At 35.6% G+C, this 20,334-nt stretch overlaps 3 protein-coding genes and 2 pseudogenes across 5 annotated transcripts; 3 read left to right on the forward strand and 2 right to left on the reverse strand.

Annotated features, from left to right (window-relative positions):
* Positions 1 to 51: 51 nt before the first annotated feature.
* LOC104785727 (scarecrow-like protein 9 pseudogene) lies at positions 52 to 4,176 on the reverse strand (annotated as a pseudogene). The gene is made up of 2 exons (XR_767408.3): positions 447 to 4,176; positions 52 to 358 (listed from the first exon to the last, which is right to left on the reverse strand). The product of XR_767408.3 is annotated as a scarecrow-like protein 9 pseudogene (transcript).
* A 1,555-nt stretch (positions 4,177 to 5,731) lies between these two features.
* Positions 5,732 to 7,817, forward strand: LOC104785728 (expansin-A3-like). Its single transcript, XM_087513186.1, has 3 exons — positions 5,732 to 6,004; positions 6,206 to 6,524; positions 7,237 to 7,817. Exons 1-3 carry the CDS (start codon positions 5,845 to 5,847, stop codon positions 7,544 to 7,546), a joined length of 789 nt encoding a protein of 262 aa, XP_087369312.1. The 5' UTR covers positions 5,732 to 5,844; the 3' UTR covers positions 7,547 to 7,817.
* A 4,320-nt stretch (positions 7,818 to 12,137) lies between these two features.
* LOC104785729 (transcription factor AS1 pseudogene) lies at positions 12,138 to 14,083 on the forward strand (annotated as a pseudogene). The gene is made up of 2 exons (XR_015598412.1): positions 12,138 to 12,380; positions 12,741 to 14,083. The product of XR_015598412.1 is annotated as a transcription factor AS1 pseudogene (transcript).
* Positions 14,084 to 14,208: 125 nt separating this feature from the next.
* On the reverse strand, positions 14,209 to 16,636 carry LOC104785731 (actin-1). Its single transcript, XM_010510997.3, has 5 exons — positions 16,394 to 16,636; positions 15,835 to 15,908; positions 15,310 to 15,703; positions 14,586 to 15,199; positions 14,209 to 14,508 (listed from the first exon to the last, which is right to left on the reverse strand). The coding sequence occupies exons 2-5, from the start codon at positions 15,892 to 15,894 to the stop codon at positions 14,443 to 14,445; spliced, it is 1,134 nt and encodes a 377-aa protein (XP_010509299.1). The 5' UTR covers positions 15,895 to 15,908; positions 16,394 to 16,636; the 3' UTR covers positions 14,209 to 14,442.
* Positions 16,637 to 17,897: 1,261 nt separating this feature from the next.
* LOC147943298 (uncharacterized) lies at positions 17,898 to 19,161 on the forward strand. The gene is made up of 6 exons (XM_087512198.1): positions 17,898 to 17,951; positions 18,040 to 18,304; positions 18,383 to 18,482; positions 18,611 to 18,735; positions 18,846 to 18,930; positions 19,014 to 19,161. Exons 1-6 carry the CDS (start codon positions 17,898 to 17,900, stop codon positions 19,159 to 19,161), a joined length of 777 nt encoding a protein of 258 aa, XP_087368324.1.
* Positions 19,162 to 20,334: the final 1,173 nt, after the last annotated feature.

Consider the following 20,334-nt stretch of genomic DNA (forward strand, 5'->3'; position numbering starts at 1 on the left):
CATTGAGGGACCACAGCTAATAACTAAGAGCTCAGATTCCAAGCAGAAGAGTTTTCCAGAAATAGTAAAACCTCTTATTTCAATGTACGTTGGTCCTCGTGTGTACATTGGAGAAGTAAAAACCTTCTCTTGAAACCATAGTTTATCTAAGCTTCCTCTTATACGTGTTACAATCTAGACAAGTTAACTCTCTAGCAATATACAAACTCTCTGATCATCCCTAGCTACAAGAATACCGTTTGGAGAACCTACTAACCTAGCTGAGAAACCAACAAATATCCAGCTAGGAAGTTATAAATAGGGAATTACATCAATTCTCATCTTTTAACAAGTTCTTCCGGATGACAAAGACTTTCATCTGCAAACAAAGACATCGTCTCAGTACAATGTTTAGAAAGAATCAGATGGCATTTTTAAAGCAATGTGAATATGAATCCGAGCTGTACCTGTGATGCCGTATCTTGGAATCACAGGGGAAAAAATCAAGATATGGTTCTCTCTTATGCTAACGACGATTTGTCAGTCAAGCCTTGGACTCTGGTTTCCAAACAGAAAGAGCCATGACGGTTCTTCCTTTCCAGCCTTGCAAGAGCCAGCGGTTATCTTGATCGATCACAAAATCCTTGTGGTAGAATGTGTTGACCTTATGCAGCGCTGTCTTCATAATGCTTGGGTCAAATGGAACTTGTACCAACCCTGACCTCATAGCCCTGACATGCCACTGCTTGTATGTCTCAGGCCTCTCCACTCTTTCCCAACCTTCACAAGCAATTACATTCAATGCCTCTCTCCCAAAGACCTCCATCTCAAGGAACATCCTCCCTTCGTCTTCCCGTGGCACAATTGTCTCAAGCATGTCGAAAATCGAGGAGAAATGAAAGAGAGCCTCGCGAAACCGTGTCACGAAGAAGGGTGCATTGTATGCACCATTCACAATGCCAAAGACAAAAAGATCCGGATTGATCTTCCCGATCAAATTGAGAACAGTGTCTCTACAGCTTTCTACTTTGACCGACTCATCATGCAAATTCTCAGCTCGGTAGAGGCAATTAACTATGATAACCTCATCTCTGTCTATATCGAGATCTTCAAGTTGAATTGCATCCCACTTCTTAGCAATTGCTTTATACTCGAATTGCACGCCAAAGTGTTTGGCATACGCTGCTAACCTTTGACCAGTTTCTTCAACCCGCTGTGCTGGACGAAACCCTGGCTGCGGAAACTCAATCCCGGTGATCCTAACCTTTGGTGATCCATACATGGAAAACCGGTGAATAAGAGTTGGCCATTGGAAACCATAGAGGATACCAAAATCAATAACATGAACCCGCTGAGATTTATCAACAAGATCGCGTATGGTCTTATTGGTTATGAAATAAGAGAGCTTCCTAAACGGACAACACGCAAGAAAAAGCTGGTGAGCCTTCAACACAGCTGCAGCTGATCTCGGTTTACTCACAATCCCTTTGTAAATCTGGCTTCCGGTACCTGCTAACCTCGCCTCGAGACCATTAGCAAAACAATGAGCCAACCTCTGGTTCCCATCACCAAACGGCGTAGAATGCTGCCTTATCTGTTTCAACAACTGGCCCGCACACCTACGGTCATCAGCTGCAACAGCTTGAGCACAATGTATCAACAAACTTCTCAAATCCACAACTTCTTTTTTCCCATTTTGCCCTCCTCCTCCTCTTCCTCCTCCTCTTCCACGTCCTCTTCCTCTAGCTCGTCTCTTCCCACCTTGAGCCACTGAAGCTTTCTTCTTCTCCACTCCTTTCTTCAGAACTTCACGCAACGCATCAAACTCCTTCATGCTCTCTTCACCAGGAACATGAACCAAGATCTTATCTACAACATCTGACCTCAAAATATCCTCACCAAACACAGCAGGTAGCTTACTACTCCTCTCTTCTTCTTCCACACAAATCTCATCACGGCTAGAGTTCTTCCTTCCTCTGCTCATACAACTCTCCTCTCTAAAATTCACAATCAACTCGTTTTGTTCAGGAAGTAACCTATTAGCTTCTTCAATCCCATCCCTAAACAACCAAACAGATTGATGACTCTCCCCACTCGAATCAGCATACAAACTCTTCTTCGACGACTGGTCCATTCCAAAACCATTAGATTGAGGAACACTTAAAACCGATGAACAACGACTCTGAGGATTTCGAAAATCTAAAGTAAAACCACCACCGCTCAGTGGCTTGATACCACCATTCCCAAAACCTATACAATCACCTCCGGTGTAGTTACCTGGAACAACACGGTCAAGATTCTCACCATTCCGCTCAGCGAACGAAGCCACCACCAAGTTCCGTTCAGGAGACGGAGGATACTTCTTACCAATAGCTTCGTAAAGCGATCTCTCAGCAGCTTCGAGATCTAGAGACTCTTGGAGCATGCATACTTTATCATCCATGTCTTCTTCGTTCAACATCTGACTAATGTATCCTAAAACAGCATCGGAGAAATCAAAATCATCAGCCGGATCTTCTTCTTCCACTTCCACTATTTCCCGAATAAACTCCGACGGAGCAGCGACGACGGTGTTACAGTGATCGGAGGAGGAGAGGTTGTAATTGAAACCGTCGTATAGTGACACCGGAGTAAACTGGGTATGATTAGGGAGTAGCGAAGTGGATTGATCGGGTAAACCGGGTAAACGGTTCCGATTAATCGAAGGAGACATCCCGGTTAGACCTGGTTCAGTAACCATTTTTATCGATTGAGAGAAATTAATGAAAGAAGCAGGTGTGATTAAGGAAGAAGAAGAAGGAGAGACTTTAGAGGGTGGGGAGGGGACCGAAGAGAGAAAGGAATCGGAATAAATGCGTTTAAAATTAATTTTAAAGATAATTAAGAATTTATAATAAAAAGGTCTAATCTCCGAGGTAGGGAAAAGCGAATCTCAGCCGTTGGATCTTTATGCGTTTTTTGTGGGGACCTGTCGTCGTCGTCGTCGTCGTGCTTTATCATTTGTTTATTGTTTTGACAAATTAGCTAAAATGTACTTATCGGTTCATTGATTGCCACGTGTTGTCATTACAGTAAGTTAAAGCTTACATAATTGTTGTTTTAATATGCAAATTAGTAAGTAGTACACTATACTTTTTCTTTTTTTTTTTAGTGGTAAGTACATATTTAATGAGATTTTTTTTTCCCCAACTTGGATAGTTGGATCGTACTAAAATCAAACCTTAATTATTTATTTTTTCTTTCTAGAACCTTAAAATGTCGAGAAATCATTTTAATTTCTTAGTTAAGATTAGGGGGCCTAGTTAAACTAATAAGAGAGCCGCTGGACCTTTTCTTTCCCCCAAGAACACAATGGCTATGAGCCTATGATTATGAACTATCGTTTCCAACTTTAAATAGATACCATTTTTTTGTGGTATCACTAGTTTAACTCCATGCTGTGTGTTCAGTATCAATATTCGCCCGAAATTATAATATGATATCAACATGTTCGCTTAAGAAACGTAAAAGACCCGATAGAGATCAACTAGTATTATGTTAAGTCAAGCATATGTAGAAATACCTTCTTTGTTTTTTTGTGCAACGATCGATGTAGAAATACCTTATACATAGGGTCGAGCGCAAACGTACGTAATCACGTGTATTGTTTGCATATCGTTTTCTATATATCCCTTGTGTGACGTTCGGAGTGATATATTTTGATTGTATGTGATGGTTTATATTCTTTGGTAAGTACTATTCTGTCGTTCTTAATTATTTTCTTATAGCAACTAGCTAATTTCCTCCTGGATATGTTCGTTCGCGCGTCGTCGTTTTATGCATCCTTCTTTCGTTATCTTGCTTTTATCTTTAGCCACTTTTTATGTTTAATTCCATAAAACCAAGCAAAACCTTATTCATTTCGTTTTAGAGCTAAGTTTGTTTCTTACAAACGACGTGCAACTTCTAGATCTTAAGTAAATTCCTATTTGTCACCGCAACACTAGAACCATCTATTTAATATGCAGTCCTCGACACAAACCAGGCAGCACCAATCCACCCATCGTCATGGATGACAGACCTTGGTGAAATTAGAGAGCATAACTTTGACACATATTAGACCATTTTCTTAATTAATAAGTATGTATAGTAGACTGTTGTATTTCGCGCAGATTGTTATTCTGTATATATAGTTGATTTAGTGCGTTTGAGCTGGAAGCCTGGAACTAACAAAATTAGAGCAAAAATCAACGATTTACATCTTTGAAGTCAAACCATTTCTATAGATTTTTATTTTTTATTTTTTTATTGTCCATTTTCTATATATAGTTATTTACTTCTCTATATATCTATATATATATATATAATATTCCAATAGTTCCCTGTTAATCTTACAAATTTTTACTATATCAATGTAATAATGTGTAAATACAAGAGCTTGATCCTCATAGAAAGCTGCCAAGTACCAGCTTTGAGCCCATGATCTTTTCTTTTATAAAATATTTATTTTTGCATGTTTTTTTGGGAAAAAAAAGACCATAAAAATGTCAATCTGCATGTTTAAGTTGCTCGGAGTCCCTATATGTGAGCGAGGGCCGGCCGGCTTTAGTGAAGTTATATATATACTCTTCAACTGAAGTTACGTCTCTTCCTGTTAAAATGATCGAAACAAAATTTATTGTTTCAAAATATCAAATTATTTAGATAAAATGTTTTCATAGTTACAGCCTTCTAAAATTAGTATATCTTTATGTTTTCTCATTTACATGATAATTTCACCATATCAGGTCGAGTACGTCATGAAAAACAATTTGTACTTTTTTGTTGGAGAGTTCGAAATAGAAATCTCAATTATTGTAAACAGTATATACACAGAGCTGCTGTAAACTCACCTATCCTGAGCCCTTAAAACTTACAAATCACATGGAACCCTTATAGAATTTGTGTAACAACAATTATATCAGAGACACTCCACATGCATATCATGTAATACGATAGCTCAAGAAGCTTGTCATTCAACTATTGCGGCCCTATGTCATCCAATTTAATACACAACTTTATTATTGTTCAAAAAATTCATAAAATAAACAATATTTATGTGCTGCAAAACCTAATATATTTATTTGTATGTCGACCACATGCTCTTAATGTGATGCTCTCGATTCGTTTGGTTCATTTATATGATATGTTCACAAGAAAATATACAAGAAATATGCATACATGTATATATATAATATATATTTTTTTATTTTGTTCTTTCTATAAGCAATTACTGAGCATACACATACATTTATTTATGCTAATTGCTCTGTAACCAAAAAAAAAACTATACATGCGTGCATGCGTAGATAATGGCAAATAAAATACTATAACCTATATACTTCGTAAAAAGAAAAGACAAACATACGTAATTGTGTTTGGCATTTGTTTTTTTGGTTTGATTCGGCCAAAAGAAATCGAATTGGCTTTTACGGTTTTTAACTAATATGTATGAATGAATACTTTTGGATTGTAATTAATCGCTTTGGTTTTTAACTATGAATACTTTATATGTCTATTATTATAATTTTCACATTAGAAAACATACATATAATTGTTTCAATTTTGGTTTACTCTGTCAGCCTACACGAAGAAGTCACCATTAAGTTTAAATGAAAACAGAAATAGATCGATTCGGTTTATTCACCCATTAAACCGGTGAGATGGAAATCAATTAATTTACCTCAAAACCCAATACTCTGCAAAATTTACAGAAAATGACCCAAATTGTATTGTAATGTTAAAAAAACCCAACCAGCCTCTCAGTCCCCCATAAATACACATAGTCCTTCCCGCTTTCTCTCAGTCCTATCCAATACAGACATCTCTCTCCCTCTCTCTCCTATAATGACGGCTACAGCGTTTGGGATCTGCTTGTGGTTGGCCGTTACGGCTTCCTTTCTCTTAACAGCTACAAACGCCAAAATCCCCGGCGTTTACAGCGGCGGACCGTGGCAGAACGCACACGCCACTTTCTACGGCGGTAGTGACGCCTCCGGAACCATGGGTATATATGCTCACTACTCACTACCTTACCAAATTCACCATTATCAATTTCGTTTCATATATATAACCATAAATTACGATTTCTAACTTCTTCTTGTTTGAGAAAGTTCTTAACTTCGTTTGTGCTCTGTTTGCTCTGTTGTTTTTTTTGTAAAGTTCCTAACTTTATTGTGTGTGTTTTTGGCGCGTGGTGTTTTGCTAGGTGGCGCGTGTGGATACGGGAACTTGTACAGCCAAGGATACGGTGTGAACACGGCGGCCTTGAGCACTGCTCTGTTCAACAACGGCTTTAGCTGCGGTGCTTGCTTCGAGATTAAGTGTACCGACGACCCGAGATGGTGTGTTCCGGGAAATCCTTCGATTCTTGTGACGGCGACGAACTTTTGTCCGCCGAATTTCGCTCAGCTGAGTGATGACGGAGGATGGTGCAATCCGCCGCGTGAGCACTTTGATCTCGCTATGCCTATGTTCCTCAAGATTGGTCTCTACCGTGCAGGCATTGTCCCCGTCTCCTATCGCAGGTCTCTCTCTCTCTGATTTTTTTTGTCCTTTTCCAAATCTTTTTTACTTTTCTGCATCGTTTTGGTTTTTCCGGTAATAATAATATAATTTGGTGAATCAGTAAGAATTTAACTGTACACTAGGGTGAAGATATTACACAATAGTAACTTTTGCAAATCTAATTTATGTTAAATGAGATTCATGTTTTGATGGGAAATAGTGTTTTATTGTGTAAAGAAAACTAATTAGAGGCTTTCTTGTTTGATTACTCGCTATGCTAGAAAATTGAGTAAATTTTTATAAAGACTCTTTTTGTTCTAAAATGCAAATGTCTTGATTTTTTTAAAATGACGTATTTTATTTGTCCACAATATTTTCTTTTTTAGGTGCTCTACTTTTATGTATACTTGTACCGACTACCGAACATGTTATGATTTTTATTATCTCTGTGTGTTTTGTTTTCTTCTAGGTTTCTTCTAGCACTTTTTAGATAACGGCCTATGAGTTTCAGACTTCAGAAACTGAAACCATCGCTCTCAATAGTATTATTATTATTACTTACTTTGTTTTTTACTCTGAAACAGTTTATATTAATTTATAAGTATTTCAATTTATCTTTTCGGGAAAAGAAGCAGGACACACTAACCTAGAGATCCATCTCTCTCTCTCTCCCTCTTCATCTCTCTTGTCTTGTTGTTAATAATTTGTCTGAACTCTCTGTTTCTTCTGAAGGGTACCTTGTCGGAAGATAGGAGGGATAAGGTTCACAGTAAACGGGTTCAGATACTTCAACCTTGTTCTAGTCACTAACGTTGCCGGCGCCGGGGATATCAACGGAGTTAGCGTGAAAGGATCAAAGACAGAGTGGGTGAGGATGAGTCGTAACTGGGGACAAAACTGGCAGTCTAATGCCGTCCTCATCGGCCAATCACTTTCTTTCAGAGTCACCGCTTCTGACCGACGTTCTTCTACCTCGTGGAACGTTGCTCCTCCCTCGTGGCAGTTTGGTCAGACTTTCTCCGGCAAAAACTTCCGAGTCTGAGAAGTCTCTCAAGTCTGAAACCACCACACACAAAGACTCAAAACGTTTTTTTTTTTTTTTTTGCAATGAAGACAAACAAAAGAATACTTCAAGAGATGTTATTTTTATTTTTAAATACTATGGAAGAGAGAAGAGATCAGAGACATATCATTTTCCAGCCCTGGGTTTCTCCCTTTAATTTTCTCGGGAAAAATTCCGGTGGCTTTGGGAAATTATTTTACTTTGTTTTTTTTTTTTTTAAGTATTATTATTATCAGCAAATTTTATTTTATTTCGTTGGTGTCATCTTCTGCTAATAAAAAGCCAGAGTGAATGTAGACAGTCTATGATTGAGTCTGATGGACCGTGTAATGGGCCATTGGGCCAAGTTTTTCTATACTTATTTAAAATCTGGCTGGATTCGATTTCGTGTGTGGGACTTCTGTCTAAGCGTATTATAGAGTGAAGACAATTGATTGTAATATGCATCATTAAGGTTGCGATTTTAAAGGTTATTGGCCCAGGCAAGTGGTTTATGGACTGAAAAGGTTAATATAAGTTGTCGGCATCGCGAGTTTGTGAGAGGTACGTAGTCATTACTTTTTATTGCACATTTTTTTATGTGTGATTGTTGTGCTTGTGATTTTTGTGATACGTGTGCTGATTTGGGTGATATGTTGTGCTCGTTATCTTTGTGTTATATATGAACGTCAACAAACAACAACAATACCACAAAGATAATTGTTAGGAATATACTATTACTATTACTAATTCAACAATTATATTCCTAAACCAAAAACTGCGTCAACTCTAGTTAACATTTAAGCAGGTTAGATTACATGAAATCAGCAAAGGAACGAGTGAATTTCATGATGTTTTGTCAGAAAACAATATATGGGCACCCCGTTTAAGGATTCATGACCCAAACTACAACATGTCCATATAATATTTAACAAAAAAGAGAAAAACATGTCCATATAAATAGCCTGAACTCTAAAAAACTATAACCTCTGTAACTATATATTATTAGAATAACGAGTTAGTACAGTACACATGATATTCCCCGTACCCAATTATGACCAGAACCTAGTTTAATTTGTCGACCCAAACTCAAAATTTCACATATCATCATAGTTAGAAGTTAAATGGAGTTCAATAACTTAGAAGTAATTCTCAAGGCAAAACAAGAAAGGACGGATGAATTTCCAATTGGTTCAATATAATACCTAATCGCCCTATGTTCTAGCTATTTAAGAATACTCATTTCACAGCATCCAGTCCAATGCCATAATTAACGGTTTCACTCTATTAGTCAGTCAACATATCATTAAAACTGAGAGGAAAACCGTTAATTAACCGAACCAATTTTTCTATGCATATGGTCCCTAATTCCCTATAGCATGCTAATCGAGTTATACCACTCCGAATCAATCCTCATCACGAACGTATAACACACCAAGATTTAAGAACAAATGTAAATTATAAACTTATTAATAAGTTGTACTAAAAAAAAAAATTATCAAGCTCAGAATTAATTTTCTGAATTCACGTTAGTTAACGGTTACTTCTCTGAGCTTGATAATTTTTAGTACAACTTATTAATAAGGTTATTATTTACATTTATATATATATAATTTAAATAAGAATTCAAATAACATTATTTCAGTAATTTAAAATAGCGTAACTACCGAGATGTCCAAAAAATGATAGTTTCACAAACACTAAAGACAAATTTGATTTTTCAACAAATTTCCCATTAAAAGAAAATTCCATGTAAGAGGAACGCATCCAAACAAAAAACATTAAAAAAAAAATAAATATATATATATATATATAATTATATATATATCTCATAGTTGTAAGGAAAAAGTTTGATAAATAGTAAAAAAAAAAAAAAAAAAAAGAGAAAAGAGAAACAAAAAAGCCGGAGGGGATGGAGCACATGAGGTAAAAGGCAAGAGATGGCAGAGAGAAGATCAGAGAAGGGATCTGCCTCAATTTGACAACTCATATGTCATGTCATCTCCCTCACTTTTATCATTATTATTTTTTGTTTTTTTTTTCTTTTATATAAACATATTTCTCTGATTCCATCAGCATTTACTTTATTTTTATTTACTGTCTTTGCTCTGTTTCCACATTCTATATACAATAGTGTATTTTTTATACTCTTGCTAGTAGTTCATTAAATTATTATTTTCCCCCAAAATCAAAATTCTAAAAATATATATACCTTTGTTAGGTCTTGAAGGTCTGAGGGACATGCAATATTATGAAGGGTCTGACTATGGAAAACATGATCATACATCTTAAGATTCGCAACTGGAAACCATGCCCTAACTCAAACTTATACTACCAAATTTTGAATGTAAAGAGGACAGAATTTGTGTAAACAAAACGGTCAAGTAATCCAATCATTCATATCGATGTAAAGAAAAATTAATCAATACAAAGCAGGCCCATCGAAGGCCCACCACTAGTCTCCTATCAACGTACTTTTCTTGTTTTGGTTACAAAACCGACCTACCATGTTGGCTGTTCTCTCATCTATCTGAACTGTAAGATCAAACTACATCATAATTTCTTGAGTGTTACATTGGAAGTGAGTGACTCAGTTTCGTAATTATTGGCTAGTAGTAACAGGTGAATATATTTGGTTAACACAAAGCATTTTTAAAAATGTATTTGATTCAAGTGGCAGATCTTCTCAATTTTTGAGTTATGTACTTGAAAGTTTTATATATTAATAATAAAAAATCATACATTAAAGAAACGTGGATATTAAGTTGAATTTTCGCAGAAATTTTAGTAAAGTTTTTTTTTCTTTTTTTTTTCAGTAGAGTTGTCCAGCTTAATATTACTATATTTGTAGGGGTTTTTATTATGAATTCTCTTTACTTTTTTTTCGTAGTTAACATTCTAATTTGATGAAAATAACTTTTTGATGTCGGGTCATGTCTCTTTACAAAGTTTCCATGACCAAATGATAAAATGCAAACCATAGCAAACTTAATAATGTATTGACTTAATAATGGTGAGTCTGCTACAACTATATCGAAAATTCCTCCTATTCAACTATTACATTACAAATCTGAATTGTCCAAATTGCATTATTAGTTAGTATAATAGTATTACAGTATGACTATTACAACAATAAATTTACTATTACAAAATTGTAAGCATTAGAGTGACGTCATATATAGAAAGTGTTATCATATTTATGTGGTTGGTTGCCTAAATTGTTATAGTAATAAGCTAAGATACTCTCGAGGTCGAGGGGGTGATAGAGAGAGTGAGACTAGTAGTAGTACTGTAGTAGTAGTAGAGAGAGAGGCGATAATAAATAAAAGAGTGAAAGTGTTGTCTGCCTGATTATAGGACTCGGAGAAGATACTAAAATACGCATATTGGTGCATGGTAGCAAAGGTGTGTGAGAGAGAGAGTAGTGGTAGTCGGATGTGATGGAACAAGGAAAAAGTATGTTTTGGTAGGGACTAATGTAGGAAGGGGGGGACCATTTACACACTTACATGCTTTCGCCTCCCAAAAGATACCGTTCCCATTTTCTGACACGTGTTCTCCTCAGTCCTCATCCCCCTAATTACTCATACGTCAAATCCAGTTTTTTAACCACAGAAAAAAAACTTTTTCATTACTAATTTATATGTAAAATCTATTTATATTCAAGGACATAGTACATGATTATTAGAAAATTGATTTTCAAATGGCAAACAATATTCAAAAAGTGTGTTTATTAGGTCTAGACTTCTAGTACATTTAAACAATTTAATTTTTTTAATCCTTTCTAAAACTAGTTAATTATTTTACTAATATATTACTACTATAGAAAAGAAAAAAACAGTAATAATAACCTAAACTTTAATTGTTTTTTTTTTTTTTTATCTTCTTGCGATGCTAGTAATGTTTTTTTTTTTCTCTTATCATCACAAAAACTTTTGTATTCTCATTTCTATTCCATTATCATTGCAAAAACTTTCATCTTTCTAATTTTTTTTTTTGTTTATTAGTAAACCATTTTAGAATAGAAAATTTTGAAAGGATATAAAGTAGATTAACAAGTTTTAAAATGACTTTATTATTGTATTTTTCTTTTGGCTTTAGTGAAAAATTTAATTGTTATTTAAATTGGACATAAACGTACGTTTAACTGTTTTGAGTGTGCCAAAGAGTTTAAATAGAGCAATATTTTTTCTGATTCTTCTATCATTCTTTTGCACTTTGCAGATTTACGATTAGCAAATATAAGTAATTTTCTGAAATATCAACCTAACAAATTTATATAATAAAATACAATATATTCAGCCACTAAAGTACAATTAACTTTTGGCGATTTTTGGCTTCTAAAACTGAAAGCATCTACGTATATCCAATATTTTTAAATATTTAAATTTTTTATTTCATAATGTGATTGAAATGAATATTGAGATCCCAATGTGATATGATTTTCGATTTTTTCTATTAAAAAAAAACAAAAACTAATATTGGTAACAACAAACTTATGGAATTTCAACTTTTTTTACCTCCACGCGCCTCTGTCAGAAATGTTTTTTTTTCCCCCCACTTGTGTGAAAAAGGGAAAAACGTCTGTGTCTCAGTCGGTAAACTTTTTTCTTCTTTTTTTCTTTAATAATAATAATAATTTTTGCCGTCTCTGTGGTCTAATCGTGTACGTCGTCTGGTTTTAAAAGCCTCTCTCACTTTGGTCTTTTTTTCGTTTTTCTCTCTTCCATTTTCTTCTCCAACTAGAAAAACAACTCCTGTAGTCCTGTGTGTGTGTGTGTGTGATGGAAGTTGCTTTAGAGTTTGGGATTGTCTTCCTTTTCAATATTATTTGGTGAGCACTTTTTTGTTTTTTTATATTATAATCATTTATAATTCAACTCTCTTATCTTCTTAATAGGGGTATGTTAATAGTGTTTGGGGTCAGCATTAATTTCCCCTGTTTGGTTTTGTATAGTGATGAACTGATGATGATGATAACTAATCATTCCTAGTTTTTGCTTATAACCCTTGTCAAAGTTTTTTTCTCATTTTTCATTTCTTGAAGATTCTTGAGTTTGTTACAAGTTTTTAGACTTTCTGATCCCAAATTGGAGTTTTTTTTTCTTCTAAGTTTAGAAAGTTTAGTGTCAGATCTTGTAGATGTTTATAAATTGTGGGAATTTATGAAAAGGGTTGATTTTGAAATTGGTAGAGATGAACAAGGATGGTGAGATGGGAAGAAGTGATGTCAGGAGGAGATGAAAGAGAGGCAACGTTGGAGTGGTGAAGAAGATGCATTGTTACGTGCTTATGTTAGACAGTTCGGTCCGAGAGAATGGCATCTTGTCTCTGAGCGTATGAACAAACCTTTGAACCGCGACGCCAAGTCTTGTCTTGAACGATGGAAGAATTATCTTAAGCCAGGGATCAAGAAAGGTTCTTTGACTGAGGAAGAGCAGAGGCTTGTGATCCGTCTTCAGGAGAAACACGGCAACAAGTGGAAGAAGATTGCTGCGGAGGTTCCCGGGAGGACGGCCAAACGGTTAGGGAAGTGGTGGGAAGTCTTTAAAGAGAAGCAACAGAGAGAAGAGAAAGAGAGTAACAAGAGAGTTGAGCCTATTGACGAGAGCAAGTACGATCGCATTCTTGAGAGTTTTGCTGAGAAGCTTGTGAAAGAGAGGTCTAACGTTGTTCCTTCTGCTGCTGCTGCCGCTGCTACCACTGTGGTGATGGCTAACTCGAATGGAGGATTTCTACATTCTGATCAGCAAGTTCAGCCTCCTAACCCTGTGATCCCTCCTTGGTTAGCTACTTCTAACAATGGGAACAATGTTGTCGTGAGACCTCCATCGGTGACTTTAACATTATCGCCTTCCACCGTGGCTTCAGCCGCACCTCAACCGCCAATCCCGTGGCTGCAGCAGCAGCACCCCGAGAGAGTAGAGAGCGGTCCAGGGGGACTTGTGTTAGGGAATATGATGCCGTCTTGTAGTGGGAGTAGCGAGGGTGTGTTCTTCTCAGAACTTGTGGAGTGTTGTAGAGAGTTAGAGGAAGGGCATAGAGCTTGGGCGGAGCATAAAAAAGAGGCCGCATGGAGGCTAAGACGACTGGAGCTGCAGCTAGAGTCAGAGAAGTCGTGTAGACAAAGGGAGAAGATGGAGGAGATTGAGGCTAAGATGAAAGCTCTGAGGGAAGAGCAGAAGAGTGCAATGGAGAAGATCGAAGGAGAGTACAGAGAACAGCTAGTTGGTTTGAGGAGAGATGCCGAGGCCAAAGAACAGAAGCTGGCAGATCAATGGACCTCTAAACATATCAGACTCACCAAATTTCTTGAACAGCACATGGGTTGCAGATTAGACCGCCCTTAAACTGCCTCCTAAACTCTTTGTTGTAATGTAATGTAAGCTTATTTTTTTTGGTTTTTTTTTTCTTTTTCTTTCTTTGATCAGACTATTGGATTCTGTAACTCAGCTTTGTATTTGTTACTTAGCTTCTTCCATTCACCTTTGTTCCTTTTTACCACTTCAGTGTTTATCTATGGCTTTGTTTTCTCAAGCTTGGTGTTTAATTCAGTCAAGTCCATCTTTTATAAATAAAATCGATAATAAGTTTTACATATTTAAATTAGATTAGGGTAATGTAAGATAAAATACAGAAAACAAATTGTTACATAATAATAATTAAAGAGAAAAGAGGTGTTATAACTTATTCACTCAAAAAACACAGTTGCATTAGACTTTAACCATACTACAAACAGATTACCATAAATCCTTGAAAATGTATTTGGCATGAATTCAAAAACATAAAAGAACAAAACCAAAGAGCAGAATAACGGAAGATTAAAAACCCGGCTTGAGGACTGGTCGGAAAAACCCCGGCGGTGCTTCTTCTCTGAAAAACGATCAACATTGAACTCAGAAGCATTTCCTGTGAACAATCGATGGACCTGACTCGTCGTACTCTGCCTTTGCGATCCACATCTGCACAATTCAAAACATAGTTTCAGTAATTAACCGAGTTAGTCTAGCAAGAGACTTTAATATAGGACTAAGTGTACCTGCTGGAAGGTACTGAGGGAGGCCAAGATGGAGCCTCCAATCCAGACAGAGTATTTCCTCTCGGGAGGAGCAACGACTTTGATCTTCATGCTGCTTGGAGCCAAAGCAGTGATCTCTTTGCTCATTCTGTCTGCGATTCCCGGGAACATTGTGGTTCCACCACTGAGCACAATGTTACCATACAAGTCCTTTCTGATATCGACATCACACTTCATAATGGAGTTATAGGTGGTTTCATGGATACCAGCATTCTCCATACCAATCATAGATGGCTGGTAAAGAACCTCAGGGCAACGGAACCGCTCAGATCCAATGGTGATCACTTGCCCATCAGGTAGCTCGTAGTTCTTCTCAACAGCTGAGCTTGTTTTGGCGGTCTCAAGCTCCTGCTCGTAGTCAAGAGCAATGTAGCAAAGCTTCTCCTTTATGTCTCTGACAATTTCACGCTCTGCTGTGGTGGTGAAAGAGTAACCACGCTCGGTAAGGATCTTCATGAGCGCATCAGTGAGGTCACGACCAGCAAGATCAAGACGAAGGATCGCATGTGGAAGAGCATAACCCTCATAGATAGGAACAGTGTGGCTCACACCATCTCCAGAGTCAAGCACAATACCTAAAACACATTCATAATACAAAAGCTTTACATCTTGTTCTGCAAACAAGTCCAAAATACTAAAGCTTCTGTTAATCCCATAAGAGAGAACACGAAAGGGGTTCACTCACCAGTAGTACGACCACTAGCGTAAAGAGAAAGAACAGCCTGAATAGCGACATACATAGCAGGGGCATTAAAAGTCTCAAACATGATCTGAGTCATCTTCTCACGATTAGCTTTCGGGTTAAGAGGTGCCTCAGTGAGTAGAATAGGATGCTCCTCAGGAGCAACACGTAGCTCATTGTAAAAAGTGTGATGCCAAATCTTCTCCATGTCATCCCAGTTGTTAACAATGCCATGCTCAATCGGGTACTTGAGAGTTAGAATACCACGCTTGGATTGAGCTTCGTCTCCAACATAAGCATCCTTTTGTCCCATCCCAACCATCACACCGGTGTGACGAGGACGACCCACAATACTAGGAAACACAGCTCGAGGTGCATCATCCCCAGCAAAACCAGCCTATACTCAATACAAAAACAACATATAATCTTATAAAACCAAAAACAAAAGGCTACATTGTTTGTTCATACTAGGATCAGTCATCAACAACGTGATCAAAAGAGAGAGAGAAAGAATCACAGCACACACACCTTAACCATTCCAGTTCCATTGTCGCAAACAAGAGGTTGAATGTCTTCACCGTCAGCCATTTTCTTCTACCTTTCTGCAAACCAAAAACACATAAAGATCAAATTTTTAATCATACATTTCACCAATTCAGATATGGGGGAAACAATACAAAGACCAATCCTTTTTTTTTTGTTGTCAACGACAAATCAATAAAAAATCAAACCTTAAAAATGGAAGAAGAAGGAATATTGTAGATCCAGAATCAAGTACAAATATTATAAAATTCAACCAGAACAAATATATAAATAAAGGATTTTTAATAAAATAGACAATTTGAAAACATCAGTCGCGGTTTAGATTAAACAAATAACAAATGGGTGAGATGAGTATACGATTGATTGAATTCGATGAAACATATAAGTACAAGTGATTGTTATAAGACCCACAGATCCAATAAAACAACACTCAGAAATTAGAAGAAACGATATGCATTCAAAGTCGATGATTGGATTAAAAAAAATCAACGTAATTGGGGGGACTGTTCGAAGATCACACAATCGAAAGGGTATCAAAAATTACCTGAAGAAAACTAAGAAAAAAAAAAACAAAACTTTGTAGCGGCTGGAGGATGAAGAAGGAGAAGAAGAGAGGAACAAACAAAAAAGCAAATGAAGGGAGAAGAAGAGGAGGAGGAGGAGGAAGGGAATGAATGGAGAGAGAGTAAAATTAAATTAAAAGAGAAAACGGGTCCAAAGGCTTCGACTTCGGCTCACCTTTTTTTCCGGTTCTCAATTTTTTCATTCAAATCAGTCACTCCCCCAAAAATAAAAGAGAACTATAAACATTTAAATGACGTTTTTACCCTTCTATGCGTTTTAACAAAAACGTATTGGGCTTCACACCCAGAATAGACATTTACTTTCGAATGGGCCTAACATATACCTATTTCAATCCATTGGACACCATTTTCTTTTTTGTATAGTTGTAGTTATTGCAACTTTTGTTATGAATTGTTCGACTGATGACAACTTATGTTAAAAACTTTCAAATTGTTGTGACTTGAACGATTTTAGTAAGGAAATTATCTAAGATGTCAAAATTTTTTGGATTTGGACCTGTAACTAATTTTAACATTTCTTAGAAGTGAAGAGTGTAGGTTACTACTATGCGCGTTTGGTGTAGTACCGAGAGGAAGAAATTACCTTGACGTTGGAACTATAATAATTATCGCTTAAGTAAGACAAAGACGAGACCGGTTAGACTTGAGTTTTGGTTTCATCTATACTATTAAAGCAGAAGTACTCTCTAGAGTAAAAATGGACCATGACTTGGTTTTGGTAGGTTTTTCATTAAAAATGATTAGAGAATCACAAAATTTAATCTAATTAACCTATAGTTTCGATTTTGACAAATGACGAAAATGCCCTCGGTCGATTACTTTAAAAAAAACGGGTCGGGACGCGGATCCTTAAAAAAACCGACAATAGAAGGAAAATAACCACCGGATCTGTTTGTGTTCGAGAATAATATTTTTCGGATCCAGTTTATTATTTAATTCAAGATTAGTTAATTAAGATCCCAAACAAATCCATTCGTTATAGGCAAACACTCTGATTTCATAAATTTTAATACCGAAGAATTTGAATATTTACTTAATTACCGAAACATATCATAACAAATATTAATTTAAAACGAATATTCAAGTTAAAATCTTATAAAACGAATATTCAAGTTACCATATTTTGTTTAATTCCTTGATTTCCGATGTTACAATTATGAACTAATCTTTTACGATCAAATTTTCAAAGGAATATTCGTTTATCAGTTGTAACGAATCAAGCAAGTAAATATATTTTGCGTATATTCCTGATATCAAATCTTAACTTATAAGTGATAACCTAAATCAATGAATTATAACTATAAATATATTGAGAACTTTCTATTGGATTATTATACTAAAATAACGATTTTTACTTCGTTACACAAAATGATGGCTCTACCCCTATCTTACACTCCTTTGAAAGACCTAAAACCATACAAAAACGCTTGGCGTATTCAAGTCAAAATTCTCCACAGTTGGAAAATGAATACCGCTAAACTTGGTGAATCACTCGAACTAATTCTCGCTGACGAAACAGTATGTATTTTAAGTATAGATTTATTATTCTTTTGCTAATATATTAATGTGAATTCATTCTAAGAGTATTTTTTTTTGTTTTATATAGGGTGACAAAATAGGAGCTTCTATCAGAAAGGATCATATCAAAAAGTTTGAATCTGAATTGAAGCCTGGATCTTGGAAAGTTATATCAACTTTTGGTTTGAATCTCTGTACATCCTACTTGCGTCCTTCTCTTATTAAGTATAAGATTAGTACCAGATATGGTACCACAATTATTCCTTCTGAAAATGTATCTGATGATCATTACCTATCATTCACATCGTTTGATAGTATACTTGCTGGAAATCTTGACAAAAATCTCCTGCTAGGTAATTTCATAATACATATATTTTGTTACTAATTTACAAAGATGATTTTATTAATAGTTTTATTATTTATATTTACAGACGTTATTGGTCAAGTAGTCAGTTCTGGAGGTTTAGAAGAAATCACAAGTCGTAACAACATTACCAGGAAGAAAATTGAGTTTGAGATAAGAGACACTGAGTAATATTATAAATCTAAATATATATTTTTAGATTTTTTTTGTTCATAACAAAAATAATATATATATTTTCATGCTTATACGTTATACTATTTTAATATAATCTATGTCTGTTAAAATTCTTATTTAGGGATAAACGATTATCATGTACTCTATGGGAAACCTACGCTGAAGCTTTAGATCGTGCTATCAATGATTCAAGTGATGGAATGGTTATGTGTTTCCTACGCTTTGTTAAACAAAACAGCTATAAAGGTAACAGTACGCATAATATTTATACATTTAATTTCTAGGGCACAGAATATTTATCAAAAGTATTTTTATAAAACATTTAACTACTGTATCATATTTATATTTCATTTCAGAAAAACGATACATTGAGAATGCTTTCGATTCTTCTATCTTGATGATCAATCCTCAGTTACCAGAGATGGAGGCTTTTCAGAACATGTAAATTCAAATAGCTAATTAGGGGAAATTATTAATCAACAATATGTTTCATTATGATTTACTATTCCTCTTTTTCATTTTAGTCTTCCTGCGGATCAATTGGCTTTAACAATTACCAATTCTGGTGGAAAGAGAGTTTATAACCCGTCTGGCTCCAAGAGTGGTCTTGACTTTCCTTTGCAAATGATTGCTGACGTACTTGCTGAAACAGAGGTATTTTACATTTATTAATAGTCTAACAATATATTAACATAATCTATTTTGGAAAATGTATGAGTTATAAGCTTAAGGATGTAATATTATTTTGATAGGTAGGAAAATGTAGAATCGCATGTACTATTTCAGCAATCGATACAGATTGGGGTTGGTTCTACATTAGCTGTCGAAAGTGTAATAAGAAGGTTGATAAAGAGGACCTGTCAATTAAAGTGGAAGATGTTAAGAAACCAAGCAAACCAAGGTGGAGGTGTGAAACCTGTAACGAGTGGGCCACGTTGATTGAGCCTAAGTAAGTCTTCTAATTATTTGTCATATATTTTGAAATATGAATATTTGTTGGTTTATCTATTAGATGATTAATTCCTCTTTAGGTACAAATTACATGTCCACGTTTGGGACAAGAGTGGTGAAACCAAAATTTTCATGTTTGATAGTTGGGCATCAAAAATTGTTGGTGTTTCCGCAGCTGAAATCCTAAATGGTTCATTTGAAGAGGTATATTTTTAAATTCCTTGGTTAGATTTTTAACAAAATATGGAATCATTCACAATATCGAATATGCAGATTACGGATCCTACTTTGATCCCTGATCAGATTAAGGCTGTGTGTGGGAAGACCTTTCAATTTCTGATATGTATTGGTGGGGACAATCTTTCTGGTGCTAATGATAGTTACAAGGTTGCTAATGTCTGGGAAGGCAATAAATTCATGGAAATTAGTAATGAAGCATCTGAAAATACTATTGACAGAATTAGTCTCACCTCTGAACAGGTTTGCCTTTTTTTATTAAATATAGTTTCTATATATCTATATAGTGCTATCAGAAACATCTAATGTATATACTTTTTTACGTGCAGGCATCACTGATGATTACTAATGGCACTGAGCCTTATGAAACTGATCATTCTACCAGTTCAACTCCTTCGTCGAAGCGCAAAACAGAAGCCACAGACCCAAACATTGATCAATCATCTACAAGCAAGAAAAAATGTTCCGATCAGTCTACTGATTTCACCGAAGATAAAGGAGATTATCCTACCAAGGATTTGAATGAAGTCATTAGCTGTGAAGATGTTGATCACGGAAAAACATAGTCCTACTCCACGTTTGGTTTCCAATTATTTTCACATTTTTCCTTTGAACAATAAAAAACATTTTTAAATGCTTATTTTAAAACTTTGTTGG

Source organism: Camelina sativa, chromosome 5 (genome assembly GCF_030686135.1).
Source record: "Camelina sativa cultivar CO46 ecotype springtype chromosome 5, ASM3068613v1".
Taxonomy (NCBI): domain Eukaryota; kingdom Viridiplantae; phylum Streptophyta; class Magnoliopsida; order Brassicales; family Brassicaceae; genus Camelina; species Camelina sativa.